This window comes from Asparagus officinalis, chromosome 1 (assembly GCF_001876935.1).
Source record: "Asparagus officinalis chromosome 1, Aspof.V1, whole genome shotgun sequence".
NCBI lineage: Eukaryota > Viridiplantae > Streptophyta > Magnoliopsida > Asparagales > Asparagaceae > Asparagus > Asparagus officinalis.
Window position 1 is genome coordinate 39,417,101 of NC_033794.1, and position 26,763 is coordinate 39,443,863.

A 26,763-nucleotide genomic window follows, 5' to 3' on the forward strand; every position below is an offset into this window, starting at 1 on the left:
AGGGTCGGATTTGGGCGACCTGCAGATTGGCGGGTCGGATTTGGGTGACCTGCAGATTGGCGGGTCGGATTTTGGTGACCTGCAGATTGGAGGGTCGGACCCAAGTGACCCGCGATTTGGAGGGTCGGATTTGGGCGACCTGCAGATTGGCGGGTCGGATTTGAGTGACCTGCAGATTGGAGGGTCGGACCCAAGTGACCCGCAAAGTGGAGGGTCGGATTTGGACGACCTGCAGATTGGCGGGTCGGATTTGAGTGACCCGCGATTCGGCGGGTCGGATTTGGGCGACCTGCAGATTGGCGGGTCGGATTTGGGTGACCCGCGGACCGGCGGGTCGGATTTGAGTGACCCGCATTTTTCGATCTTTTCGGCCGCCGTCTTGGACTTTGGCCTCCAAACTTTGTGCAGTTTTGGTGGCTTCTTTTCCACTTCTTCCCTCTGCAATCTTTTGACCTCTTGCGTAAGAATTCGCGCGCGCGCAAGCAGTACGCGACGCTTTTTGATCCGCTCTTCAAGAGTTGAACGGGTCCTTTTGACTTGTACCCATTCACTTGTTGGTGATTTGGAGGAGAGGGCATTTGTCCGCTGTTGGGGCGCTTGACGTTGCCTAATTTTCAGATCCGTCTCGTAACGGATCCCGTCAATTGACTCCAAAGCCCTAGCGAGTTGGCGCGCAAGGCGTTGGCGCTGCCTTTGGCGAGCTCTCTTCGATAAAGTGGGCGCGCCTTCTGTACTCAACTCCTTGATTGAGGAGGAGTTCAGATCTGCAGATCCGGACTCATTGGAGACCGGAAGGGCGTTGTAAGGTTCAGCTAGCGCAACAACGGGGGCGTTGATCTTCCTTCGCTTGCGAGAGGCGGAGGATCTGGAGGAGGAGGACGACAGATATTCCTCGAACTTCAGTTGGTCGAACTCGTATTTGACCACTTCTTCAACCGGGATGCAGATCCGAGGTTGCGACACGACAGCTCCGGCAGCGAAGCTGTTGGCTCCCACTGTGGTCGCCAGTTTGTTTGCGTCGAAAATTAATGTATTCATTGCGGTATTCATTACAACTTCGGTCGTTACAATGAAAACAAAAAGATAATCTTTTTATAAGATCTTTACACAATGAAAACAAAAGTTACAACTCTCGTCAAAACAAACGCAGAGATCGTTTATCGGTCTTCTGCTTGCGTGGGATCTTTGCCTGTGCCGGGGATTTTGATATCCGTGGACCGCCACGGATCCCGGTTGATGGAAAATTCGGCAGAGTTTCGTCTTCGCCGAGGAAGTATTTGATTTGAAGCGCTGAAATCGACCAAGCGAAATCAGGGCTCTTCTCGAGATTAAGACCAAGCCTAATCTCAAGGGACGGACGGGAACGGGCGTCGGATCTCTCGAACTCTCCTTCTTTATGCCGAAGAACTCGCCAAGATCTGTCAACCCTCGCTGAAATTCGTGCTCCTTTGACTCCACAATCCGGCAGCACCTCCTCGTCTTGATAATCAATCGCCCCAGAAAATGGAGGCCTTTGGTTCATATTTATAGGCCTCAAAATGCGGTTATTTGGATAAGAACAAGGGATTTGGCTCTATCTTCAGTCAACAGCAGCCTAACAACGTTTAGGGATGATCTCAAGTCAGTTAAGAACCAGAACAAATTCTCGAGAAAACAACCATCAAAAACCGAACCGATCGAACAGCTGCCTGCGCAGGACAAGAAGGTGCCGGTCAAAAAAACAAAAAAAAAAAAAAAAAAAAAAAGTCAAAACACAAAAAAAAAAAAAAAAATAAAAAAAAAAAAAAAAGTCAACAACGCTAGCTGATAAAAAAACTGTCTCGAACCCGCGCTTGCGCGGTCGGATGGAACCGACCCGCCGCCGCCGCGGTCGGTTGATCCGACCCGCGCCGTCGCCGGGTCGGTTGGAACCGACCCGCGCCGCCGCGCCGCGTCGGTTGATTCCGACCCGCGCCGCCGCGGGTCGGATGGAACCGACCCGCGCGCCGCAGGTTGGATCATCCGGACCCGTCGCTTGCGCGGGTCGGATCATTCCGACCCGCACGGGCGCGGGTCGGTTTGGTCCGTCTCACGCGGCGCGCTGAGTTTCGCTGATTTCTTGTGTTTTTATGACTTTTCCGATCTTCCGGGACTTGTAGTTTCTCCCGTTTTGTTTACTCATCCGTCGTGTTGACTTGTATGCTCCACGCGAGTTGATTAATGTACGTTGATTAACGCCATCGTGAACTGACTGACGCGCGCACTGATTGACATGCACGAGCTGAATGATGCGTGCGTGTTAACTGACTGTTGGGTGCGTTTGTACGCTTTGAGTTGATTAACGCATGCGGTCCACTTGGTGTTTTCCATTGCGGTGGTTCGTTGTCATGTCATCAACAGTTTGCCGATTCGCTTCATGCGCTTGTCGGCGTTGGATAATCCTCTTTGATTCGGATAACGACGTTCATCACCTTCTCTTTGTCTTGAGCTGTGTGCGGGCACCCATAGGCATTTTTTAGACGCCTACAACCCATAACCACGACATCCCCTCTTTCCAGCTCCTCAAAGCTAGAGAACCAATCCCTCCTAGGGCATATGTGATATGTAGCTCCCGAATCCATCATCCACTCCGTGGAATCAGCATAGCAAACCGACGGTAGTGCAGGGTACGAGTAGCCCAAAGAATCTGAATCTGAATGCTCACCAATAGCTTTTGCAACATTCACTTCTGAAACCTGTGCAGCTTTCCCTTTGTTCTTCCCGACTTTTTCTTTCCACTTTTAGCAGTTAATCTTCCAATGTCCTTCTTCTTTATAATACCAATATTGATTTCTACCAACACTCTTATAGGCACTCCTATTCTTTGACTTTGAGCAGTTGAACTGGCGGCGGTTTGGTTCACGGCCTTGAACAGCTAATGCATCTCCCGATGTCTTCTCGGAGGGTTCACCATCACTCTTCCTCAACTCATAATTTACCAAGACTAAGGTCACCTCCTTATAGCTAATTGTAGTTCTTCCATTAATCATAGTTAGAAAAAACATACCATAATCATCCTCAGGCAACGAACACAAAAGTAACATCGCCTTGTCTTCATCCTCAACTATGATGTCCACATTGGCCATATCTGAAAGTAGTTTAGTGAAATTATTAACATGCTCCCAGATAGAAACTCTCATCTTCATCTTGAACTGGTAAAACCTCTTCTTCAAGTAAAGTCGATTCTCAATGCTCTTCGTAAGATACTTCTCATTGAGTGTTTCTCACATCTTCTTCATCGACGTCTTGTTCATAACATCATAAATAAGATCTGGTGTCAAGCATGACCTAATAACACCACAAGCTCTACTATTCATCTTCCTCCAAACATTATCCTCCATATCAGCGGGTTTCTCTTTTAATTCAAGAGTCTCCTCCAAATTCTGTGCATCTAAGACGTCCATCACCTGACACCTCCACAATCCGAAATTGATTTTGCCGTCGAACTTTGAAACATCAATCTTCATGTTATTGATGCTCAGACTCTGTATCGTCTTCGTAAGAGACGAACCTGATGTGTCTGCATCTCTCATGTTGTCGATCTAACTCTTTAGATAGGAAACTTCACCGAATCCTTCAAACGAGCCTGAAGCTCTGATACCAATTGTTGTGCACGGCGGAAGCTTCTCGGAACGACACGAACAATCCAAGAGATAAATCACAACTAATAAGCCAAACATAATATCACAGCAAGACAACGAGTTTAACGTGGTTCGGTAAGTTGCCTACGTCCACAGGGCAAGGAGGGGGGAGTTCTTACTATTAAAAATCAAGAGAATATAAATAGAGTTACAAATCTCACCAATCAAACCCTAAAATAAAACTCTAGATCTCTCACAAATCTTCCACAATTGGATACAGCAATTCTCTCCAAAAGACTGCTCAAAATCGTCTTTGTTTAACCCTAATTAATCAGGTTTAGGGTTATATATCAACTCAGAAACGAACCGGGTTAAAAACCAAGGCCCAGCCCAAAATCAGTCTGCGGTCGACCGCGCAGGTCTCGTGGTCGACCGTACGAAGCTCGCGGTCGACCGAACACCCCCAACAGAGAACCAAAATCCTACAGTCAAACTCGCGGTCGACCGTGGCGGTCGACCGAACTGATTTTCCCAGAGATAATCGCCTACAGGGTCCCCGCGGTCGACCGTCACGGTCGACCGCCTTCAGCTCCGAATCCCACTGGCCTTCGTGCATGTTCGCGGTCGACCGTGGCAGTCGACCGCCAGTCTGCCTGGCTGATTCTTCTACTGTTTTCCTACACTCTCTAGCCATTTCTTCATATAAAATAGAAAAAATGTATATGAGCTATCAGCCACTTTTGCAAAATGGGCTGTCAGCTCATAGCCAGTTTTCTCAAATACAATTTTTAACTTATGGGATTAATTGATGCTAGGATAACATTAAAATGCTAAGATAACATTAAAAACAATTATTATTGCAAATGATAGCATGAAAAAAGATGCATGAGAATGAGTCTTCCAGAACTCTGATTCATAAATAACTTATACATGGAAGCTAGATAGCTTTACACTGATATTTGATTTGTTAAATCAAATTACTTAGCCTGTTTTCTTAAAGTAATCACTCCAGCATTAGAACCGAAACAATTTTTAGTTCATATGATAATATATCCAATCAAAATTGCACTGTAATGAACCGAAACTATTTTAAGTTTTTGATTTCTTTGAACTTTTGAGCAATTGTAAGAGGGCTTTTATGTGACCCTGGGTATGCCTGGGATGTGTTTGTATTTCATTGTTTTATTGGTTAATGAAAATATCCATTTACCTTGAAAAAATAGCACAACCGCAAACAAATTCCTTATCTAAAGCAAAAGAAGAAGTGGACATGATGAGAAGTTATGTGTGAATACATCTCAATCACTTTTTAGACTTAGTTAGTTATCCATTTATGGACTCAATTTGTGTAACAATTTGATGTAATAACAGGTCAACCCATAAAAGATGATCACGGATGAATGTTGAAGGGCAGGGAGCCCAACCTGTCAAAGAACAAAACTAATAAAGGAAAGAGAGAAGAGAGAGGGATTCACATGAGCGCAAAGCTTCAAAGGGACCAGTCACATTATTTAAAAGGAAATAGAATTTGTGAGAAAAGTGCAAGCTTAATTCTTTTAGCTCACCTAAATCCTAACTTGGCTTGTGACATTTCCTTTTTTACAACCTTTAAGTGGTTGTGTGCATGTTTGGACAGAGAGAGATGATACCACCTAAACAACATAGAATATGGGGTTAATTGCACACAGAGCCCAAGCAATTGTTTCGAGTTTACTACTCATGTAGTTTCTTTGTTGCAGATAAACCCACGAGGTGATTATCTTGGACATCTTTACCCTCATATAGTACTCATTTAATTTCTTTTTTTTTTATCAGTAAGCTTTAGATTTTATTCATTAATTACCAACACTAGTCTACCACGCATCCCTGTGAATGAATAAGAAAAGCTAACGAGCTTCACCGCGGGAGGTGTGACTACAACATTCTGAACTAAGGCAAACAAAAAACCATCGAAGTAGCTATCCGGTCTTGAAATTGAGGAGGAACAGAGGTGTGGTAGCTCATAGTGAGAATATGCACTTTCACCTGTTTGATGATCGATTCTCTACTCAAATACGAATCAGTATGAAATCTTTGATTCCTTTCCTTCCAAATGTAGAAGACTGTAGCATCCAAAGCTGCTCTCTTGAGCTGATTGTCCTACGAGTTCCCTTTACAGTGTCAAACCATCTCATAAAGAAATTCCAGTCACAACTTCTATAGTTAAAACCGATGTTTCGGCAGAGTAAGTTCACCCAAACTGTAGATTTACCGTCAACAGAAAGGAGGTTATAAGCACTGGCAATTTGAAATCCACCATGAGCACAATAACTAGAGATGTAAGATATGACATTCTTCTTTGTGCCCCATTTCAACAAAGATTAGGCGAGAGATCTTCAATCTGCTGCATTTGGGGTGAAAACTGAAATCTGCTGAATTTTCAAGTACTCATTAATTTCACTCAATGACAATATTTGCCTAATTTTCACCAAGGGTAAAAGAGTCGAATTAAATTAATTTAACCCAGAGGGTCTATCTGTGACAATGAAATAACAATGGTAAATTAATTAAGCGCAAGACAACAATATTACAGGGAGACGTAAGATATGACGTTCTTCTTCGTACCCCATTTCAGCAAAGATTAGGGGAGAGATCTTCAATCTGCTGCATTTGGGGTGAAAACTGAAATCTGCTGTATTTACAAGTACTCATTAATTTCACTCAATGACAATATTTGCCTAATTTTCACCAAGGGTAAAAGAGTCGAATTAAATTAATTTAACCCAGAGGGTCTATCTGTGACAATGAAATAACAATGGTAAATTAATTAAGCGCAAGACAACAATATTTACAGGGGGACTAAGTGCGGTTAATCCCACAATATAAGCATATTTCTTTAGCCTTTATCATTATTAGAGTTACGAGTTACAGTTTTGTAATTTTGGTGTAGTGTTAAAAACTTCGCATGTTTATCCACATAGGGTATTTGAAAATGATTAGGTTTTCAGCCATTAACGTTTTCCATAAGAATCAAGAACTAACTAAATAGCAAGAGGGCTTTGGGAAATTCTCATGTTAGTGATGCACAACTACTAGTGCACTTTTTCTTTCTTAAGTCTCCTTCCTAGCATTTGTGTGCATGTTAAATTAATATTTAATCTTTATATTGAAGTTTAGTATTAAGCGTGGTTTGTACCATCATTTTCACTACATAAGCATATTGTGTTTTCGGGACATTTGGCAATTTCGACAACTTTTCAACTTTTTTAAGTATATTAAGCACACCTACTATTACACGAGTATTTGTCTTTCATAATACTAATGCATTGAACTTTGGGGGTTGGTTTATGATACAATCAGCAACGTTCATTACATAAATTATTGGATTTAGAAGAATTCTCTCTTCTCTAATGCCTAATCAAAATATCATAGAAATTATTCTTAGTACAAGCATGCATCATCTTTAAACAACTATTACAAACGACCAATTAAACGAAATATGTCAGGACTTTGTCAATGCCTAAAGCATAGCACTTAATATGTGCACACATGAATTCTCTGTCACCTAAAAATCCTTTATCTCAAATTTTTACGGTTGGCTTCAATTTTGTTAGAGGCCCTATATGTAACTAAAAGACTGGGCAAGTGTTAAAGATCAATCGTCAATTCCATCTTGGTTTGAGATTGTTCTATAGAAATCCAACATAGAAGAGTTAGGGAATCGATATCGTATAGAAGTCCTCGCTTTAGTCCTCTTCTTTCTTCCACAGTCTATGCATGGATTTAGACAATAGCATCAATCTTTTAATTCCTCATTTATATCACAGGGTCAAATTCGGTCTGAAATCATATTAGTTAACTCATATTAGTGCACACTACCCGGACTACGTGGTCTAAATCAAATTCCCAATAAAATGTAAGTTTGGTATAATAAAGGTAACACTTTAAGATCGGATGTCCTATATAAGTATTGGATAGCAGGATTCTTAATCTATTTTGGTAACATGAGGTTATTAGAATTCCTAATCTGTTTTGGTAACAGGTTATTAGGATTCTTAATTTGTTTTGTTTTTGGTTTTAGGATTCCTAGTCTGTTTTGGTTTTAGGTTTTCTATATATATGGAAGATTAGGATCAATCAAAAAAGAGGAGAGTTGTAATTAGAGATTAGAGAGACTTTTGAGCATTGTGAGAGGGAGATATTGTGAGCAAGTTGAGAGCTTTGGTTGAGGGTTAGTTTGTGAGTTTTGTGAGATTGTAACCATTTGTACTCTCCTTGATTTAGTGGAATCTCTCCCATCCTCTCCCCGTGGACGTAGGCAATTTGCCGAACCACGTAAAATTAGTTTGTCTCTCTTTTGTATGATTTGTAATAGCTTATTTACGTTCCCTCGACATGACACTCCTAGAACTGATGAGAGGAATAGTTGATATCTCACTTTGTTGAGATATTTTGCTTAAGGTTCTTGTTTCCTTTGTGAAACAGGAATTCCTATTGCGACCTGACTCTCTTGTTGTGCTGCCGAAGTGTTGTCGAAATTTTCGCTGCGTGGAACAAGTGGTATCAGAGCCCAGATTTTAGATCTAGGGTTTTTTGGAATTAGGTGGAGGAAGATTCTTGTGTGAAGCTTGGTTCTTGGAGTTCTAGGCTTCGGTGGAGATAGGATTTGAAGTTATCGTTGGAGATTTCGCTTTCCTCATGTGGACAGGAGATCTATTTGGAATCCGATCTGGGGTTCAGTTGGGTAATTCTTATTTTCTATTAAAGTTTGATTCTTTTTCTATAATTTGGAGTTAGTTTGCAATGGGAGAAGAAGGTGAAAGCAGCAAGTCGATGGTGAGTATAATTCAAGTTAGTTTTCAGAACACCAAAATTAGTGTGGTAAAGTATGACGATAAAATCAACTTTAGTTTGTGGATGAGCGACGTACAGGATACGCTCAATGCTCAGAACTTGGAGGAGACCATCATAGTTCACGAGAGACCACCAAAATATGAAGAGGCAATATGGGAAAAGATGAATAGGAACGCTTGTGGGGTGATCAGATCCTGTTTGGAATAGTAATTAAAGTAGGATGTAATTGGGGTAACTTCTGCAATGAAGATGTGGGAAATTCTCAACAATAAGTACCTTACGAAGAGTGTTGAGAACCGGTTACACTTGCTGCATAGGTTATTCAGATTTTAGATGTCCCGAAGCACCTCGCTAGCGGCTCATGTGAACAACTATACGAAGTTGTTATCAGACTTGGCGAATATTGATGAGAAGATTTCGGATGAGTACAAGGCTATTATCTTATTTAGCTCCTTACCAGACGAGGAGTATGACACCTTTGTGCTTACTTTGTTTAACGAGAAATCTTCTATCAGCTATAGTGAAGTTACTAACGCTTTGATGAATTATGATTTGAGGAGGAAGGACAAGGAGACTTCATGTGCTAGTACTTCAGGTGAGGCCTTGTCGACGAGAGGTAGAAGCTCATATCCGAAAGGTGGTAATAGAGGAAGGTCAAAGTCAAGAGGTCGTCACCAGCTAGGAAAGAACTAATATGCATTCTGCAAGGAGTAGGGACATTGGAAAAGAGATTGTTCAAAGATCAAAGAGAAGGAGAATAGCAAGAAAAAGGGACCGAAGGCCAATGAGGTGAATATTACAAATGGTGATGATTCCAATGATTCGAGCTTTTCTCTATTGATTACTCCGGAGGTGAATCACTTTGATGCATCAGATTGGATGCTTGATTCTGACGCTACCTATCATGTGACCCCTAGAAGAGATTAGTTTGCATCTTTTGAGAAGCTCGATGGGGGGTTGTAGTCATGGGAAATGATCAATCCTGTGATATTTGCGGGATAGGTACCATGAGGATTCGAATGCACGATGGAGTAGTCCGTGAATTGAAGGAGGTGAGATTCATTCCTTAGCTGAAGAAGAATCTTATCTCAGTTGGAGCTTTGGAGGCAAAGGGATTCATGGTGACCTTTGAAGACGCTGTAGCAAAGGTTACTAAGGTATCTTTGGTGATGATGAAGGGAGTTCGCAGTCAAAATTTATACTATCTGAAGGGGAGCATCGAGATTGGCCAGGTTGCTTCGGCTATTTCAGAGGCAGACATGAGTAGGCTTTGGCATTATAGGTTGGGGCACACAGTAGAGAAGTCACTACAGGCTTTGTGCAAGCAGGGGCTATTGAAGAGAGCCAAGAGTGATAAAGTGGAATTCTGTGAGCACTGTGTTCTTGGAAAAAAAACGAAGGTAAAGTTTAGGACTGCTATTCATAGGACGAGAGGCATCCTGGACTACGTGCACACAGATATTTGGGGTCCCACCAAGACTGCATCACTTGATGGTCGACATTGGTTCGTCACGTTCGTTGATGACTATTCTAGACGATGTTAGGTGTACACCATGGAAAAGAAGAGTGAAGTCCTAGATATATTCATGGAGTGGCTGAAGAGGTTGGAACTGCAGACTGGAAGAATGATCAAGACGTTGCGATCCTACAACGGCGGCAAGTACACATCAGACCCCTTTCTACAGCTATGTCGAGACGAGGGCATAGAGAGGTACTTCACGGTTAGTCATACACCACAGCAGAATGGGGTGACAGAGAGGCTAAATCGGTCTTTGCTGGAGAAGGTCCGATGTTTATTGTCGCAGAGTGGTTTGGAGAAGATCTTTTGAGCTGAGACACTAATATATGCGAGCCACCTCATTAATAGGCTGCCTTCATCTGCGATTGAGGGGAAAACCCCTATGGAGAAGTGGTCGGGAGAGCCAGCACACGATTATGACCAGCTCAAGGTATTTCGGGTGCCCTGCATTTTATCATGTGAGAACAGATAAATTAGAACCTCGAGCTAGGAAGGCCATATTTGTAGAATTCAAGCGTGGTGTTAAGGGATACAAGCTTTGTGATCCAGTTGATAGTAAGATTGTGCTGAGTAGAGACGTCACGTTTGATGAGGCTTCTATCTTGAAGCTTCCCATCTCTCATCAAATGGAGAGCGACCTGATGAAGGAGATATCACAGGTGGTGGAGATCGATACAGCTCCACAGTTTCTATATGGTACAGTATCCATTAAAGTGCCGACTGAGGTGATGCCAGGCGAGCACGACGGTGACACGGAGAATACGGGTACTGATGTGCAGGATCAGGGACCGACGGCTCGGTTCAGGATTCTATTGTGGTTCGGAGATAGAGGAGAGACATATGGGTGCCAACACGGTATACCGACACAGTTGCGTATGTACTTTCGGTGGAGAGTATCGATGAGATGATGCCTACTATATTCAGAGAGGCCGAGCAGAGTTCGGAGGCTGATTCGTGGTAGGTAGCTATGCAGGAGGAGATGGAGTCTCTTGATAAAAACGATACATAGGAGCTTGTTGATCTTCTAAAGGGACGGAAGGCGATTGGTTGCAAGTGGGTATACACGAAGAAGGAGGGTATTGAGGGCACTCCGTTGATGTTCAAAGATAGGTTAGTTGCGAATGTCTATGCACAGGAGGAATGTATTGACTATACTAAGGTTTTCTCCCTGTTGGTAAAGCACTTTTCGATTTGGATTTTGCTATCTTTGGTGGCACAGTATGGATTGGAGTTAGATCAGTTGGATGTGAATACGGTATTTCTTCATGGTGATCTTGATGAAGAAATATATATGACTCAGCCATTGGGATTCCGAGCTGTAGGGAAAGAAAAATTAGTTTGCAGATTGAAGAAATCGTTATACGGTTTGAAGCAGTCTCCTCGACAGTGGTATAGGCGATTCGATGGGTTTATGATTGGTCATTCATACACTCGGAGTCAGTTTGATCCTTGCGTATATTTTTGCAAGTTGAAAGGAGGTGCGTACATCTATTTATTACTTTATGTCGATGAAATATTGGTTACCTTTATTTCCAGATCTGCTATAGATGAGTTGAAGTCACAGCTTTCAAAGGAGTTTGAGATGAATGATTGGGGTGAGGCGAAGCACATTTTAGGGATGGAGATCGGCAAAGACAAGAAGAATGGCAGAATTTGTTTAACACAGGTAGCTTATTTGAAGAAGGTTCTACAGCGATTTCATGTTAGCATGGATACAAAGCCAGTTAGTATACCATTGGGAGCCCATTTGAAGCTTTCAGATGTTCTTTCACCAAAGACAGTTGAAGATAGAGAGTTGATATCAAAGACTCCATATGCGAGCGCGGTTAGGAGCTTGATGTAGGCGATGATATGTACGAGGCCGGACTTGTCACAGGCGGTGAGCATGGTATTGCACGATCCAGGACTGGGTCATTGGGACAACGTGAGATAGATTTTGAGGTACATTCGAGGTACGCTCATTATTTGTTTGATTTATGAGCGGGACACTACAGGTGGGCAGTTATGCATTGGCTTTGTTGATTCGAATTATGTCGGGGATTTGGATAAGCGTCGGTCTACTACAGGGTATGTGTTTACTTTGACCCGTGCGCCGGTGTGTTGGAAATGCACCTTACAGTCGACGATGACTTTGTCTATGATAGAGGCAGAGTATATGGCAGTTACGGAGGCTGTGTAGGAGGCTATTTGGCTTCGAGGACTTTTAGAGGAACTTGGTATGTCGCAGAGGTCTATCACTATTCATTGTGATAGCATGAGTGCTATATATTTATGAAGAATCAGGTTTTTCATGCGAGAACGAAGCATATTGACGTTCGTTATCACTTCGTTCGAGATGTTCTTGAAGATGACGATGTGGAGATTGTGAAAGTCCACACGAAGGATAATCCGGCGGATATGCTCACTAAGGTGGTTCCGAGCAACAAGTTTGATCATTGTAGAAGATTGTTACACATTTGTGATTGTTGAGGTCGTTGATGGCCATTTGGATGAACTACGAGTGGCTTGATCCCTTAGGAGAGGGGGTATGTAGGCAACCACATTGGTGCAACCGAATTTAGTGAGATGACGCATTGGTGCTCATGTTGGTGTCGGCTCAGTTTTGGGAATACTTCGTCGAGGTGGAGAATTATTGGATAGCAGGATTCCTAATCTATTTTGGTAATATGAGGTTATTAGAATTCCTAATCTGTTTTGGTAACAGGTTATTAGGATTCCTAATTTATTTTGTTTTTGGTTTTAGGATTACTAATTTGTTTTGGTTTTAGGTTTTCTATATATATGGAAGATTAGGATCAATAAAAAAAGAGGAGAGTTGTAATTAGAGATTAGAGAGACTTTTGAGCATTGTGAGAGGGAGATATTGTGAGCAAGTTGAGTGCTTTGGTTGAGGATTAGTTTGTGAGTTTTGTGAGATTATAACCCTTTGTACTCTCCTTGATTTAGTGGAATCTCCCCCCATCCTCTTCCCGTGGACGTAGGCAATTTGTTGAACCACGTAAAATTAGTTTGTCTCGCTTTTGTGTGATTTGTAATAGCTTATTTAGGTTCCCTCGATAGGTCAGTCCTAGAACTGATGAGAGGAAGAGCTGATATCTCACTTTGTTGAGATATTTTGCTTAATGTTCTTGTTTCCTTTATAAAACAGGAATTCCTATTGCGACCTGACTCTCTTGTTGTGCTGCCGAAGTGCTGCTGAAATTTTTGCTTCGCGCAACAATAAGTTGCTCATCCAAGGCTAATCTTTTTGAGACAATTTAGATCCAATCTCTCTCTCACACACACACTAGCATCATTGTATGTGCATATGCACGTGTGCAAGAGACATAAAGTTTTTTATAAAAAAATGAATTTTTATATTAAAAAATGCATCGTAGAGTGAAATGCATTTTTAGTATGTACATGCATTTTAGCATCTATTAATATCATTTGTATATGTTTTGTTTTATTTGTTGCAGAATAAACTGTATGTTCCTAATGCACAAAACTTGTAATTTAAATATATATTTTATAGTTTGATATTCTTGGACTTTTTTTTTGTATACATATTTTTGTTTTTCCTAAAAGGAGTTTATAACTTTAATTTATACTTCTTTTATAATCTAAAATATAATATAATACATATGTAATTATATGGACCCATATTCTATGTTTATGGATCGAGGTATAGAACATTCTAGAAAACAAAAAAAAGAGAAAAAAGAAGGACAAAATGTTTGAATTATATATATATGGAACATTCTAGAAAACACAAAAGATAGAAAGAAAAAGAAGTCCTCTTGTTAAATTACCTTTTTACCCTTCTACATTTAGTACAAAATGGGAATATGGCCACCACTCATCCATTTTTTTGACTACCCCTACAATTTTCTTTATACATATATATGTGAGTGGGGTGGGGTGGGGTGGGGTGGGGGGGGTTAGTTCATATATAATCCTTGCAAGGTTACATTTCTGAGCCAACTTAATCATAATTTTTTTTTTCTTGCAATTTTTCTAATTAAGAGAATTCATTCTGCGGGGAGTTTAATAAATTGTCGTCTAGAGTCAACTTTGAAATTAGGTATAAGTATATAATACATCAAATCCAATACTATTCTAAAAGTGGCTAGGCATGTTAAAACATTTCTCCCGAAAATACCCTTCAAAACACATATATGCATACATATAAACACATACATATATATGCATACATTCTTAATAATATCATAACTCTCTTATTAATTGTCCACTAATATTAACTTCTATTTTTTGTAACCTCTCCACTAATCCAATATTAATGTCATCAAATCATTCATCATATCACATACATGCATGCATACATAAATCATACAATCAAGAATAGCCGTTACAATCAAGAAAATAGAGAAAACATAAAAAATAGAAAGATATGAGAAACTAAAAATAAAAATTTGATGAATTTTTTCCCAAAGAACCAAGTAAATGTTAGAATTAAGCAAGTTTGGGTAGTGGAATGGACATTACAATATAAGAGCAATCTTAATTGTTACATACCTACGAATAGACAAAAAATAGGGTAAATTTTAAAAAATTGATGGATGTGTAGTCACTTTGGAATTGATGGATGTGTATCTACGAATAGGTCCTTTGGAATTCCAGTAACTCTCTGGTTCTTAAATAAAGCCTTTCCATATCTGTAACTCCCAAACCATATTCCAAATATAAAAAACACTTAACCTTAGTTCCCAAACAACATTCTCCTCCTCCTCCTCCACTGACGCCATGTGTGAAGCAATCCGAGCCCAACTCAAAGAAGTAGGCTTTGTATGAATGCCCACACCCATCACCGCAAAGACTACCCAGACCGCTTCCGTAGCCTTGAATTTGACGAGTGCAATGACTACTTCTACGCCAAGGAGTGTCGCTCACGCGTGTGACTTTTCACCAATCATGCATTTCAATACAAGCATCACAAGGAGCTGTTTAATCGCATGGTTTGATTTTGTTTTGCTTTGTTTTGTTAAATACGATGTTAGTCTAGCGGTGTTAGTAATAAACACTAATTTTGTTGGTAGTTCTCGTACAAAATAATATATTATATGTTTCTTGTCCATTTTTCAAAAGTGTTGCTTATTGAATTTCACCACAAGGAAAAGGATCTCCGGCTGGCTTTGTTTATATTCTCGTCAGTTCTTGCTGTTGATCTTTGGTTCTAGGAGTTGTTCTTTGGTATTGTTGTAAATTGGGCTTCTTGGGCTGCTGCCAAAGAAAATATCTTCACTGTAAACATGAGGATCATGTGATTACAACGTAAGAGTCTAGATGTTCAAGTTCTTATTACATCAGATTACATTCTATTCTTTGATAAGGACAGACACGAAGTTTTTATTTGTATACTGTTGTGTAAATAGTGAAAGACAGTGTTTGTTGTTTCTGTAAGTTACAAAATCATGTTGTACGAGCAGTTGTAGTCCAAAGGTTCTGATTCCGTATGAGTCTGAACAATATTTCTCATTGTTGTTATTTATTTACGATCAATTTTTGGTTAAATTTTGGAGAGAATTTGAATGCATGTGAAGTGATCGGTGTACTAATTATCAATGTGAAATGCAAGCATGGGGAAAGTAATTAATATATGTTTCGGATATAAAATCTCCTCAGAATCAAAATTTAAATTGTTATGGATGATATGATGTACTGTCCTTTTCTACTCTTTTAATTAAGTTGTACCCTTCTATTACACAAAACTCTTGATTATAAGTACTTGACTCCTGAGATTCCTAAAGCGTTTCAAATAACCCTAAAAAGCTTTTAGGGAAACATTAGAAGAATAAGGGATTATCTGAGACACTTCGGAGTTTGGGGGCTAAAGTATCGGGATTATGTGGTCCTGTCAAGCGTTTTTACCAGGCCTTCCCTATAATATCTAAACTAAGAAATTCGGTTAGACAATGCTCATGGTCATAGGAGGTCGGATCTATCCAATTTCATCAGTATTATTATAATTTTTGAATTTCGATGTGAATTAAGATTTAAGAAAAGAAGTTTCGAATCACTGATTTAGGACCATTGTTGAATCCTACTCAACAAAATATGGAGGTGACAATTTGGAGTTTTAGGGGTTAAGTGGAAAAAAATACTTTGAATCCTACTCAACAAAATATGGAGGTGACAATTTGGAGTTTTAGGGGTTAAGTGGAAAAAAATACTGAGGGTATTATGCAAAGCACCTAAAATCATTAGGGGATTTTTTTAAAATTTACCCTATTTTTTGTCTATTCGTAGATATGTAACAATTAAGATTGCTCTTATATTGTAATGTCCATTCCACTACCCAAACTTGCTTAATTCTAACATTTACTTGGTTATTTGGGAAAAAATTCATCAAATTTTTATTTTTAGTTTCTCATATCTTTCTATTTTTTATGTTTTCTCTATTTTCTACTTTCATGATATTACTTACTCATTTTAACTACTTCAATATTTTCTATTCATTTCTGATTGAAATTAGAAAATAAATTCTTTGTTTTTTATTTCCACATTTCAGCAAATAAAATTAGATTTGACCAACCTAACATAATGAGATTGCTAACAAATAGATAATATCAACATGTAGATGTTAATAATCGCTACAATGAATACTTAATATTAGTTTTAATAAAAATCATTCTCACCACTTTCTGATGCTTTGCTTTACCTTTTTATCTTTTCCTTGGGCTGGTTTATCACTTTTCTATCCACAAAAAGATTTTAAAATATTCAACAATTATATCAACGTGCAAAGCACGTGCACTATACTAGTATATTTAAAACAACAGAAAATTACACTTAAGGAAACTTAGTTCCACATTATAACAGACTCCTTATTCTTTCTCAAAAACTGTGTCAAGGAGTATTTAATCGAACAAGCTTAATAAGTAGTTAATTGTGTATATTAATTACATTTGTTAATTGAAGATGCGGAAGGAGCCACAGAATGAAGGAAAGGATGACTACAAGCATTCCAGGAAACCTGCAGAGGTTTGCTAGAAAGTAGAAAACGTTGGTCTCACAAAAGGGACATGTGTCTACAGTTATATCTCTTCTTACCACAATTGGTCTACATTTACTCAGTTACAACTCTCACCAATATCTTTTTTCTCCTATAACGTACCTTCTTTCTCCCCAATGAACAACATAGAGAAATTAAGAAATTATCTTAACGAAAAGTTCATTTATTTTCACAATTCTATGACTAGGGCTTCTCAGCTTATCACTTTACATCTTTGAATTTAATAGATAGACCATCATAGTGTATGACCCTGTAAAAACTTGGTCAGAAAAATCATGTGATGATCAGAGGCATCTAATAACAATTAAGAAAGATATGATAACAATTAAGAAAGATATGATAATAATTAATTTAACTGAGTAGCAGTCCTTAGAAATATTAAATTGAAGAATAGGATTCATGTAGGAGACACTAGCACTTTGGAATAAAGACTTTGTTATTGTTGTTGAAGTTGAAAGATCCACCGTTCTTTTACTCCATTATTTCTCCTCTCCTCCCCCTGCAAGTACTGTTCTCCTCTCACAAACAACAGAGAGAAAATTACGGAGTTTATTAAAATAAAGGTAAAACAACAGTCAATGCAGGGAATACTTGTTTTATCTCTCCCTTTATTTAAATAATCATTTCCACCACCTTCACCTTCAACCTATTGGTATCTATAATAGTATTAATTAAAAGTATAATTATTGTTCTCAATCCTTCCTTCTTCTTCATCCTATCCCCCACAACACCAACTACTCTTGCCATAGAATAGTAAAGAGTAGAGAGAGAAAAAGGGAGGAGAGAGAAAGAGAGAGAAATCATGGGAGATGACAAGGAGAAGGAGGCCATGGTAGAGATCTGCGAAGACAAAGAGAGATTGTTGCCTGTCATTGATCTAAACGAGGATAAGGCTGAAGAGGAATGCAACAAGTATGCAGAAAACCAAGAGCAAAACAAAGAAGACGATGATAGTGATGATGAGGACGATGAACAGAGTATCAATACTGAGATTGGAGGTGGAGGGAGCTCAAGCAGCACAAATAACAACAATAACGAGGAAAGCAAGATTAGCGTAGGGAGCGGTGATGAGAGAGCTCCGACTGTGAGGCAGTACGTAAGGTCTAAAATGCCTCGGCTGCGTTGGACTCCTGATCTCCATAGCTCTTTTGTTCATGCAGTGGAAAGATTAGGTGGACAAGAAAGTAATAGTTCTTCCCTCTATCAAATTTTTGTTTAATGAATTTTAGGGTTGTTGAGTTTGAATTGATTTGGGTTTTTATTGGTATCTTTGTTGATGTTCTTTGGATGGCGCAGGAGCAACTCCGAAGTTAGTGCTTCAGCTAATGAACGTGAGGGGGTTATCTATTGCTCATGTTAAAAGCCATTTGCAGGTAGGAGAAAACACAGATCAAGCAAAAAATAATATACACCTTTTTCACTTAATTTCTTAGTAGCAATATTTTTACTTGTTGTACACTATTTAAAGATATATAATTCTTTTTTTTCCTGGTCTCTATTATCAGATGTATAGAAGCAAAAAGCTAGATGATTCTGGACAAGAAAGATCAGTCATTTCTTCAGGTTTGATAAGTTCTCGTAATTTCTATCATCAAACCATTATTCTTCATATAAAGTTAGAATTAATATAAAATTACTTTCAAATTAGTTTCTATTTCCTAACCTAAATCTCATGATTAATCAACAAGATTAATTAAAGTATTGGATACTAGTTCTCTTGATAGGAATAAAAACGAATGGATGAATTTATCTTTCGTTTTGATAAAAAAAATGTAGTTGAAATTAAATTCATTTGTTTCCCTCAAATGAAGGATTAATTTGATAATTTTAATAATTTGAGAATAATATTGTTGTTTCAGCATTTTCTTCGATGGACAACTACATGAGAAGAGGAGATCATTTCAACAATATGTTCTACCATAGAGAAGTCTCCCATCACCTTCCCTTCAGAATGGAAAGAAACATTCATGAAAATGAACGATTTTATAGCCTTTTGCAACGATGTCAATCACTCCATCATCCATTAGATGTCAACAATAGCCGTTTCAGGTACTGTCAATAATCTCACTATCAAGTAACTAAGCTTCAAGATTGGAAACCCTAATCACTGTATGTGACCATGTTGTGTAGACACCAAGAATGGGCTTTTACTCAGCAAGCAGGCACAAGAATTGGTTCGGTTAAAGAGAAGATAGTTTGGAAAGAAGGGAAGCCATTGGCATCTCATCTGTTTGATGTTAGAGATACAATTACTGGTAATGGGTGCTCAAGATCTATACATGGTCATTTTCTTGATGGAAGGAGAAATGCAGGGTTTGATTGGATTGCAAGTAGCTCAAAAACCTTGTCTAAGGATGGAAATTCAAATTTAGCTATGGCAACTGGTTCTTTATCTGAATGGCCAGGAAGAACCAATTTGAACAGCTATAAAAGGCTTCATTCTACCTCAAGTGATCCAATAGTCATCAACGACGGCATTCAACATCGCGCTGACTTGCCATTTCGATTTGGAGTATGGTCTTCACTCCTTTAACTTCAAAAATTTCCGTTTTGTGATTTGTCCGATAACATTTTTCTCCTCAATCTAAATTAAATTTTGAATTTTTAGCAAGTTATGGCTATCAGCCCTATTCCATATGGAAGAAAAGCCGAAGAAAGAAATATGGATAGATTAATTAGGAGGTAAGATAAACCAGACTAAATATGATTTATGAATAATAGGGTTTGAATATTTTAAGGTCCGTTGAAACCTAAAGCATTTATAACCACTCATGTCAAAAGCTTAAATTTGTGGATTGTGGGTTTATCAGTTGATGATTAAAATGAAGGAATCATTGTGGTCTTGATGGAGGATAGTTTTTCTCCTTAGTGATCAAGAATTCACCCTACAATTTTATGAGCTGAACCTTGTGTTTTAGAAATAATCTTTACAAATGTTAAATGTTTAAGGGAGAAGCAAGACGTATGATTTTTTATGAGCTGAACCTTTTGTTTTAGAGATAATCTTAGCCAATTTTAAATGCTTAAGGGAGAACCAAGTTGTGTATTAACTACCTTACTATACTACTAATTAACAATAATATCGCTAAGATTCTCATATATGAAGCATGTTTCCTTCTTTTTCAGCAAGTTCAAAATTCAAAGTTTAACGAGATATTTGCAAGAAGAGAGAACCAATTGACAGATATGAAGAGGAGGAGGATGATGAAAGAAAGTGATTCAGTGCCTAATTTGAAATTAGGGTTGAGTCCAGGATCAGTAGGAGATTCTGCCGATGTGAAAAAGAAAATCCCCGAGGCTGATCAAGAAGTGGACAGTGTGCTCTCACTCTCACTCTCTCCCCCAAATCCTTCGCCAAAGAAATTACATCAAATCGAGTTTCTAGAGAGAGGTACCAGCAAGAAAGCTGCTATGGGGACGAGTACTTTAGATCTGACCATGTCAATCAAGGCATTGCAGTGAGATCTTTCAAGTACTCGTCTGGAGGCATTCTAGATAAAAAATAGCTATATATAGTGATGAAATTAATAAGGTTTTAGCCCCATTGGTTATTTTGGGTACATGATCTTGCAGTTTAGTTATTAATTAATAGCCAGAAAATGGTCATTAATCAAGCTGGTGTAGTCACGAGAACCATTGGGAAACCATTTTAATGTTCTATAACGATAGTAAGTTATTCTCATTCTTGCATGATTTCAGTTTTGCGTAGAATTAAGTGCTGCCTATCTTCGTCTCCGTATTTCGATTTGTTCTTAGTATTAATTAACTGCGTTAATGTTTTATGGCCAACTAATTCTTACACATTCTTCATTTCAACTGTTTGCATCCATGCGTGATCTACTTGTATGTGCATCACATTAATTCTATCTTCGGCTTATTCCGCGTGATTGTGACAATCAAATAATTGTCTAGTTTAGTTAAGCCCTGAAGTTGGGTACTAATTGTAACCATTTTTAGCTGCCAGAAATTAACCATACCTTCCCTATAATTAATAGCTTAGAATACATAAAGCTCAGATTTACTGTCGACAATCACCAATGTGATTTTTGACACCGTAACAACTTCTTGATTTTAATTACACTGGAAGATGCATGGAGTTTCTTGACTATCTCATTACTTGTCAACAAGAGCTTGAATGCAGTTCCCCTAATTAATTAAGGATCACTCGTGTTTTTTCTTGAATACCAAACCCCATAGTGACAACATGGCCATCTAGGAATTTTTCTTCAGGCAAACAAATCTGCACTTCCTGTCATACTTTCTTGTCTATATATATAACATGGGAACCGGACAACCGGCGGTTCAAGGGTTTTCGGACCACCGGTCGTACAGTGGAAACGATCTACTGGATAGTTTTCTATTAGATGAGTCCAATTAATTAACTGTCGCTAATCGAAGTGAGACATGGTCACAGAACTTAGGAAGCACGGCACAAGCTAGCCTTGACGTTATTACCTTCGTGCAGGGCAATTGACTCCGTTAGAAACTTCTTCCTGCTTCCCTTTCCACGCCTTAGCTAGGTTGAACAGACAAACGGAAAATGGAAGTGTCAACAGCTTCAAATTGGAACCCTAATAATTATTGTGTTGAAATGGTTGGAGGGCAAGTCACGTGATGCTCTCTCGGCCGGAACCTCCGCCCCCAACCAAAAGAATTTATTCCTTGTTGCATGGGGCCCGGCTCGCACGTGAGATTGAGGGGAAACCTCACCAATTTCTTCTTAATTTATCCATCACATGATTTGATCCTTTGCGCTTGGGGAGTTATCTTTTGTAACGTGTTCGTGGGATATTTGATGTTGAATATGATGTAGAGAATTTTCCAATTAGTGTAAATATAATATTTAACACTGTGGGGCTCTTAATACTGATCCAAAAGATCCCGAATCGTCAGGTGGACCAAAGAAAAAAAAAATTTTGGTAAATAGGACAGGAATGCAACAAATTTATTAAGTAGAGAAAATATAAGAAAGTGTATGTAATTAAGGAGGAAGGGCGAGTGAGAAGTACAGTAGGATCAGATAAGAAAGTAAACTAATTTCGTTTTCGGAAAAACATCAATATAGGTCCTTAATGGGCTAGCCAAATTTTATTAATTTGGGTCCATAATATTTGAAAGTCATCAACAGAGATTCATAACGTTTTCTCTGTCATCAAGCTAGATCATTCTCGAGATTTTCTGTTATCTATTGCTGATGTGGCAGCTGAGTGGAATATCTTTTCTCTCTCATTTTTATCACGTAACGTGCTATAAGTTTTAAAAATGATAAATAACGTCGTGAAAGTTTTGAATATTACAAATATCCCCCCTAAAACATTCATAAGAAACAAGTGGTCTACTAAAAAATTTACAACCAATGCCTAAAAGAATTAAAAATTAAAAATAACACCCCAAAAGTTATATATTTGTATTTTTTTAAAGAACTTCAAGGGTTGTTTATAAAAATATTTCAGGGTCTATTTATAAAAAAAATCTAGGGGCCCATTTATAGTTTTAAAACGGCTAAATACTCATATTGGTATTTTAATTCAACCCCATTTGCCAAGAAGGTATTTTAATTAGGAAAATCGGCATTAAGACATTTTAATTGATTAAAATTACCAATTAGGTCCTTTTTTCTTATCGGCAATAACTTTTCCGACGAGAACTCGTCACGTGCGTTGCACGCGGTGGCTTAATCTGTGTTTAAGCTGCTGATGTGGCACCGTCTTCGATTTAAACGGACTAGGAAACGCCTGAACAAAATTATTCACAAAAATCGACCAAGAAACGGCAAAATGCAAGCAAATGGAACAAGACTCGTCTTGTTCCTCTTCATCCTCCTTCACTCCCCGTTCCTTGCTCGAATTGGGGAAAATCGATCCGATCAACGATCTAAACCTTTCTTCCTCTCATCCCTCGGCTCGAACCTCGAATACTTCGACCAATGGGACTCGAGATCTTTAGAGAATCGAATGAATACTGACTCGAGAGGGGAGATTGCATCTCTTACGGATTGGACGAATGATTCCATTGGATCGGCATGCGAAACCATCTGATGGAAATGAAACCCTAGATGATCGCAGAATTTGAGAGAAAAATCGCATGAAATTGATCGTGAAATAAAAACCTAAACAGAACCTGAGCTTGAGAAAGAAGAAATGGCGGAGGGGAAGTGGGAGGAGAGAGAAGTAAAGGGTGAGCCCGAGGGTTTTTTTGAGGACCAGAGATGGCCGAATGTTTTATTCTCCATGCCACATCATAAAACAGTGTCACATCAGCAGCTTAAACACAGATTAAGTCATCGCGTGCAACGCACGTGACGAGTTCTCGCCGAAAAAGTGGTCGCCGACGAGAAAAATGACCTAATTGGTAATTTTAATCAATTAAAATGCCTTAACGTCGATTTTCCTAATTAAAATACCTTCTTGGCAAATGGGATTGAATTAAAATACCAATATGAGTATTTAGCCGTTTTAAAACTTCTAAGAGCTGTTTGTATGTTTTCTAAACAAGGGTCCCCTAAAACTTTTCTAAATTGCCCCCTAAAGCTTTTGAAAATTATTAATAATTCCCTAAATTTTTATTAAAAAAAGCCTCCCAGAAAATATGCAAACAACCTCGGAAGTTTTGAAAACTATAAACAAACCTCTAATTTTTACAAGTAAACATTCAAAATGTTTATAGCACCGTGGAAGTTGTAAACATTACAAATAACTTTCGGGGTGCTAGATGTAATTTTCAAAACTTTCAAGAGGTTGGTTGTAAAATTTCTAGTACGTAGACCACTTGTAGCTTTTGAAATTTTTAGGAAGATATTTGTGATGTTCAAAACTAATAGGTTGTTTTCTATAATTTTTAAACAACTTAATTTTAGGGTGTTATTTAAATTTTTTTTAAAGATTATAGGGTGTATGGGGCAAAAATGAGAGAGAAAAGACAATCTGATTAGGTGTCACACTAGCAATAGATAACAGAAAATCTGGAAGAAAAGAACCTAATTTGATTATGGAGAAAATATTACCAATTTTTGTTGATGACTTTCAAATATTAAGTACCCCAATGAGCTAACACGTTAGGGAACTACGGTGAAGTTTTGTCTTTAGATTTCTGAATCAACATATATTGTCATTCTAAGACAGTCTTCTTTGATATAGAGTGATGATGTCACATTGGAAGGAAAATGAGCGTACAATTAGATTAGATGACAAAGAGTATATGCATGTTTGAGTTTATTCTAAAACGAAAATAGTGGGCCTCTTTAACCAAAAATACATAGTGGGGCTACGAGGTCTTCAATGGGCCTACTCAAATAAACAAAAATAGTGAGCCTCTTCTTGTACTCAGCATCGCTGGTGTTTATTATTCATTTGTTATTGATAGTACTTGGACTTTGATTGTACTGAAACCAATTGCCAGACAGCAAAAGCCCTAGTGTAGATTCTGCGATCGTAATGGCACAATATGTTATGTGGAGAGAGTAATGATAAGTGTATTATATTTTTTCATACTTCTTGAATACTATCACAAATAAAAGAGAGGTCATGATGAGTCACCATTTTTAAAAAAATAATAATAATTATACTATATTTATCATATTATTTTGACACTACCACAAATAAAAGATTAGGACCCTTCCTTAAGAATTGTATTAAAAAAGTGATGACTCATCATAACGCTGCTCTTTGATTAGTGGTAGTGTCAAAATAGCATGAAAAGTGTAGTACATTCATCATTAATCTCTTTTTTTTAACAATTCTTAAGAAAGGACTCCACTTTTTGGTTTGTGATAGTGTTAAAATCTATACTATTTATAAAAGAGAATACACATATCAAAACTTTTGATTTTCTTTTTTACCCTCTCCATTTTTTATAACCCACAATTATATTATTATTTATGAAACTAATGATCCATAAGCTCTCATTAACTATGCACCTCTTCATCTTCTCAAATATTTGGTCATTTACTAGAATACATTAATAATCTATAATGATAATAAAATTCATAAATATTTATAATTTTCTATAAATAATTATTAATTATATAAAGTAGTAAAATTATTAATTTAATAAATTATTGTATATAATTATATTGTAAAGAATATTACCTTGTTCAATAATTAAAATCATCTTAGTAATAAAAATTTAGAAGTTATAAATTAAAAATTATTTTATTTAGGAAAATTCCTTTATATAAAATATGGGATTAATTAAAATTTATTAGACATGTGCTTTTCTCTTGTTTTTCATAAAATATTTTTTCATTCACTAGAATATATTAATCATTTATAATGATAATAAAATTCATAAATATATTATTGTTTATTATAAAGAATTATTAATTATAATAAAATATTAAAATTGTTTATTTAATAAATTATTACACATAATTATAATTATAATAATACTATAAATATGGAATTATTCTTTATATTCTAAGAAATATTACATTCTTCAACGTTATAATATCAGCTTAGTAATAAAAATTTGACGTTATAAATTAAAAATACTTTTATTTAGGAAAATTGCCTTAAATAAAAATATTGGATCCTTGAAATTTATGAGACATGCACTCTTTGTTGGAAAGTAAATGTCTCATAAATTTCAAGGATCCAACATTTTTATATAAATTATTTTTCCTAAATAAAAGTATTTTTAATTTATAATGTTCATTTTTTATTACTAAGATGATGTTAATTATCGAACAATGTAATATCCTTTACAACATAAAGTCATATAATATTAAGAATTATTGCGATTGTTGAATTAATGTTATTATAAAATATCTACATAGTGTAAATATTTAATGATATAAATTGTTTAATTATTTCAAATAGTGTTACTTAAACTAATGATTACATTATTATTTAATAGTTATACCCTTAAATATATTTTTTGGTAACATAATAATAAGCAAATTTAAATAACTACTAAATGTATGTTAATAATAGTATAAGTACTAATGATATAACTTAATTTTTTTACTAAGAGTGTAATAAAATAAATTGATAAAATATTTATATATAATTTATTAGATGATATAATATTAAATATAAAAAAAATATGTACACGTGCAAAGCACGTGTGTTATACTAGTAGCAAGTAAACTTAACATTTCTCATGTGAAAAACAAAATGAGAACTGTTAAGCTGTGAACAAATGCATTTAGACTGTAAATCCCTCATCTAAGATACTGATCTTGCATGTGAAAGAAAATTCAATATTAGCAGATGAACAGATAAATTATTAACAGAGTTCTTTTTCCTGTCCCAAATTAAATTTCTCGGAAGAATCTGAGGTTTGCTTCAATAAAGAGTAAAAACCTCGATCTTAATAGAAGACTTTGCCTAGTCAAAGGTAGATAACTTGAAGTAAACGAAGGAAAAGATTTCCACATAGAAAATCAGCAAAAATTGACTAAGTTATTCATAATTACGAAAGACAATCTTAAAATCTCGCTGTGAGAATGAAATTTCCATGTAGAAGCAATTAACTATAGGTTATTGATGGGGATGTCAAACTTTGAAATGTATGCTTCAACAGAAAATTTGAAAGTGACAGGTAGCCCTATCCTTTTAGATTATTCTTCTCGTTCCGATTTTCTTTTCCATCAACCAAAAGCACTTCGAAAGATTAATGGCTGGACTTGTACAGGTAAATTTATTTTATAGCTTTTCCATTCCTAGGCATACATCTTATGGTTAATGGTTCAAATTAAGGAGGCTCCTTGCATTGGATTAGACTGTGCATATTTGGAGTTGTGAGCTCTAATTCTTGCGTTTCCTGTCAACAACATGAGAGCCATGAGCATTTATTTTTTT

At 37.3% G+C, this 26,763-nt stretch overlaps 1 protein-coding gene across 1 annotated transcript; it reads left to right on the forward strand.

The window, feature by feature from the left end:
- On the forward strand, positions 17,685-20,594 carry LOC109842229. The gene is made up of 6 exons (XM_020411131.1): positions 17,685-18,147; positions 18,260-18,336; positions 18,469-18,526; positions 18,823-19,012; positions 19,094-19,475; positions 20,090-20,594. Exons 1-6 carry the CDS (start codon positions 17,766-17,768, stop codon positions 20,423-20,425), a joined length of 1,425 nt encoding a protein of 474 aa, XP_020266720.1. The 5' UTR covers positions 17,685-17,765; the 3' UTR covers positions 20,426-20,594.